This window comes from Nymphaea colorata, chromosome 5 (genome assembly GCF_008831285.2).
Source record: "Nymphaea colorata isolate Beijing-Zhang1983 chromosome 5, ASM883128v2, whole genome shotgun sequence".
Taxonomy (NCBI): Eukaryota; Viridiplantae; Streptophyta; class Magnoliopsida; order Nymphaeales; family Nymphaeaceae; genus Nymphaea; species Nymphaea colorata.
In genome coordinates, this window is record NC_045142.1 from 12,389,894 (window position 1) to 12,394,928 (window position 5,035).

The following is a 5,035-nucleotide window of genomic DNA, read 5'->3' on the forward strand; positions in this document are numbered from 1 at the left end:
ACAGAAGAGGATTTAGTACAGAATATGTTAGATGTCTGAATACAAATGAGACATTAGAAATTATTCAAGAAGCCCACGAAGGAATTTGTGGGGGACTTGTAGGGTAGAGAGCAAGGGGATCTAAGACACATGTCATCAAGATATTTCGTTTTAACTGACATTTTATACAAAAGAGGATTTAGTACAGAATATGTTAGATGTCTGAATACAAATGAGACATTAGAAATTATTCAAGAAGCCCACGAAGGAATTTGTTGGGGACTTGTAGGGTATCAGACCCTCGTCAAGCAAATAGTCAGAGTAGGGTACTATTGGCCCACAATGTAAAGGGACACCAATTTATCAAAAAGTGCATCAAATGTGAGTTGCATGCACAATTAATTCATGCTCCAGCAATATACCTTCATTCAGTCAGCTCACCATAGCCATTCTCAATGTGGACCTTCAACGTGGTTGGTCCGATCAATCTGTCTGCCTAAAATGGCCACAGGTATTTTTTTGCAGCCATAGATTACTTCACTAAATGAGTGGAAGCAATCACCTTAAAAGCAGTTGAAGGACGACATGTAGTATCCTTTATTTACAAAAACCTTTTGTGTAGATTTGACATCTCGCACGATATCATTTTTGACAATGGTACTCATTTTAAAAATAAAAAAGTACGCAATCTTTGTTATAAACATAAAATACAACATCACTTTTCTGCCCTATATTACCCTTAAGGTAATAGCCAGACAGAAGCAACCAACAAGATTTTGATTCGTACCTTAAAAAGAACTGTTGTAACAGGTTGACATTGGCATGAAAAAATACATAATGCACTTTGAGCGTATCGAACCACAATTTGGACACTCACCAATGCCACACCAGCAGAATTAGTATATAGAACAAAAATTGCCTTTCCATTACATGTCCAAAAACCAGCAATAAAATTTGTTGCACTCATTGAACTCCCAATTAACAAGTATCAAAAAAAGAGATTTGCTCAAATAGACCTCTTAGACGAGAAAAGGCTACAGATAGCACATGTTGAAGCCTATCGGAAGAGAGTCGCTTGACATTATGTCAAATTGGTCATTAAAAGAAAATTCTAGTAAATGATCTTGTACTAAGATCTATAGTTCCATTCAGGAGTAGACCTAAAGAAAAATGAACACTGAACTGAGAAAGACCATATGTCCTCAAAGAGGTTCTACCTCACAATTCTTATCGGTTGATTGACGCTGATGTAATCAAAATTCCTGATCCAATTAATGCTTTGCATATCAAGAAATTCTATACTTGAATTTGTAATTCAAAAATTTCAAAACAATTGTGTTTCGATAAGCACATTCTTAGCAATTTTTAAATCAACTCGAGCTCACTTGATCAACTGGATTTGTTTAATAAACAAATTGAATTCAAATTCAAAAATGAATTCGACCAATCGGTTAAACTTTATTAAGTTCATTATATATATATATATATATATATATATGAAATTTGTCAGGTATTATACGGTAAAATTGTATATCTCGAAAATAAAACAGAAAAATCTCAGTAAATTTTAAAAAAATTTAAAATATTTAATAAATCTTAAAAATTATTAAAAAAATAAAAAAATCATAAAAAATATGTAAAAAATGCAAACAAACACATATAATACATGTCTACCGTTTTTTTAAAAAACACATTTTGTACATGTATTATATATGACTGGTTATGTTTGACGTATTATATACGTATTTTTTTAATAAGATGTGTTTTTTTGTGACAGTGATATATATATATATATATATATATATATATATATATATATATATATATATATATATATATATATATATATATATATTTATTTTCTAATAAGATGTGTTTTTTTGTGACAGTGATAGTGTTTTTTTGTGACAGTGATATATATATATATATATCATAAAGTTATTAAATAGCATCGACTCAATTTAACTCGATTAAGCATGACAAAGAAAATATATAAAATAAATATAATAAAAACTAGATGGTTTACATGACATATGCACATCAATACTGGTTCAAATGTCAATAATACTCGTTCAAATGTCAATTTTATTGACATTCTCTGTCGTTTTGATCAATTTGATCGAGTGAATTCGAGTTTTAAGAGCTCAAGCCAAGCTAATAATTTCAACTCGGCTCTTGATCGATTGATTGAGTTCGAGCTAATAATCTTGATCGATTGATCGAGTTCAAGCTGATAATCTTGATCGATTGATCGAGTTTGAGCTAATAATTTCAACTCGGCTCTTGATCGGCTCGTGCTGGAACCGAGCTCGAGGTTTTCTCAAGACACTCGACCTGAGCTGCCCGTGAACAGCTCTACTTGCACCATACCTATGTTCAATTAATTAAAAAATTTGAATTAATTAAAAATTTTGAGCGTTATTTCTATGTGCATCCATATACGTAGATTTTTATATGTTGACGTAAAACGGGGCTTAAATGTTTCGTTTTTCTTCGCAGATTGTAAGACTAGCCAACACCTCTACCCAACTTTTTATAGCTTCCGTGGAACGAGATAACCTACTAAAAAGACGAGCAACCAGTGACTATTGACAACTTCTATCATTCATACCATTCAGAAGAAAAGGATCTCCATATCAACATTTTGTAACCCTGCACAGGTTTCCAGCAAAGGTCGGACTCTCTGCATGCTGCAGCCAAGTCATTCAGCAGCTTTCTATGGCAGCGAGCATCAGACAACCGCTGCCTCTGTAACAGCAGTAGCCATCGGCATCGGCACCACACCCTTCTGCAACCCTTCGGCCTCCTCATTATTGACCTCCCACCATTTCTCCACAAGCATCTTCATGTCTTCCCTATCCATGTTCCTCTCCTTTTCTGAAAAGTTCCACGGTTTGGATCCCTGTTCACGGCAGGGAAACGAAGAAAGAAATCAGACGAAGTTGATCGGCTTGTGCTAGCAACTTATCACCATGATTTTCTGGCATAGGGAGGAACGAGAGCATGAGACTCACCGGTGCACAGTAGTGAACCACCTTGGCCTTAACACCCTCCACCAGCTCGGGATGATGCCACAAGACACCGACCATGAAGTTGTAAGCCAGGGGGATTGGCTTGTAAACGTCCTTAAAATACATGTTCAGCAAATCCTTCGAAACGAAAGAAGAAAACAAAGTCATATATCTGGCTGCAGCATCTCTCTCTCTGTCTCTCTACGCAGTCTTTACCTGCTCTGCGAGATGGGTGACAGGGGCGACCTCGATTGTCTGGATAAGGCTGGCGCAGGTGAACTTGCTGGGCTCGAAGACGAAGACGCCGGCGTTGAAGTAGAGTGGAGGAGGACCACCCATCTCCGGCGGCCACGGCACCTTGCTCGGGCTATACTGGCAGTAGCCAGCAGGGTGCTGGGGTCCTGCCGGCCATTCGCAGGTGCAATCCATTACGGCGTAAACATGGCCGTCCGGAAGTTCGAAGAGGTCGTCGATGTTCTCGTAAGCCTGGACGTCCGCATCCAGAAACACCATCTTCCCGTACTCCTCGAACTGTGAGAGAGACAGAGAGGGAGAGAGAGTTAGATCAATAAGAAGATATCCCATAGTCCCCTGTGAAGACCTGAAAGTTCTAACATGGCCTCAGTTACGCTCGATTCGATAGTACGTAATCAATCAGTAAGAAGGGGGAAGGTTAATTGCCTGCCAAATTCGTATCTTCGAGTAGTTAACTACGTAGTTAGGCCTCGCGAACTGGGTCCCATTCCCTGGGGGGTAAACCGGCTCGATCTCCCTTACCGTGCAGCCTTGCTCCCGGAGCTGTCGGCGGTGATCCTCCGGCACGTCGGGCAAGACGGCGACCACCAGCGGGTAGGCGGAGTGCACCCTCCGGAGGCCCTTGGCGAGGCACAATACCCCCTTCACGTAGTCGCCGTCCCCCGCGAGGAAAGTTACGTACGCGCGCAAGCCGGCGACGGCATTAGCGGCCTGTTTCTCTAACACACCATTCTGCATTTCCGGCACTGTATCTTCCGTCCCCATCGAGCAAAATTCGTTAGCTGTCCCTTCGCTGCGTGAAGGAGAAAAGAAGAAGCCTTCCGAATCAGAAGAAGCCTTCGCTGCGTGAGGGGAAGAAGGAGAAGAAAGAAAAGAAAAGAAGACCTGGAACCAACCTTCGCTATTGCAATTGTGAGGGAGGTGGGGAGGGCGACGCTCCGATGATTTTGATCTTTTCCTGTTTGTGCTTACGCGTCGAATCGTCATCAGAACAAGGTGTAATTGGGACACGTGAAAGCATAATCGACGATATATTACTTCTAGCAGATTGACACGTTTTCACCGGAAAAGCTGCCGGGTGGTGAGTTTCATGCAGAAACGCCATCTTCGACTCCCAGCGTCTGGCCGTCCGGGTGGCAGATTCGGCCTGGAACTCTCCTCTCCTGAAAGATGACTCCATCTTATCATGCGGCATCCTTCGAGTGTCTTCTTTGAGTATTTAACTCTTCGGATACAGCACGATCATAACTTATCAAAATCTTTTTTCTAATTCAAATTTTCAATTCATTGTTATTTTTTTGGATGAGTGGAAAGTTAACAATCCAATACTGAAAAAGCTTACCCAGTTATTTATCTTATTTTTTAAGTTTTGGGTTGCATTGGGGTTTAGATGAATAGACCATCCTAGCTATGGAGCATCCTTACCTCTTAAAAGTTTGACTACCAGTCTACGGTACAGTTCTAAAATGTGGCCTAAACAATGTCCATCATGGTTACAGCCGCTGTTGCTAAGCAACAGCAGCTGAACCATGGTTTATGTTATATTTATTTTTGAAGCTTATACATACATGAGAGAGAAAGAGTACTAACTCAGAAAATAGTAATTCTTTTTTATCAAAACATTGTTTACATGATAAAAATTACATTGACAAATGTTTTTTTTTTCTCATTGATCATCACTAATTCATGAGCTATTGACCAATGGTATGAGGAAACAATCATGGGAATTAAGAAATTTTAAAAAATCAAGGAATTCCCATTATCAGGAATATTTCATCCACTTGCTCATG

At 39.4% G+C, this 5,035-nt stretch overlaps 1 protein-coding gene across 1 annotated transcript; it reads right to left on the reverse strand.

Moving 5' to 3' along the window:
* Positions 1-403: 403 nt before the first annotated feature.
* On the reverse strand, positions 404-4,010 carry LOC116255196 (galactinol synthase 1-like). The gene is made up of 6 exons (XM_031630982.1): positions 3,672-4,010; positions 3,207-3,521; positions 2,994-3,128; positions 2,759-2,881; positions 664-717; positions 404-475 (listed from the first exon to the last, which is right to left on the reverse strand). The coding sequence occupies exons 1-6, from the start codon at positions 4,008-4,010 to the stop codon at positions 404-406; spliced, it is 1,038 nt and encodes a 345-aa protein (XP_031486842.1).
* Positions 4,011-5,035: the final 1,025 nt, after the last annotated feature.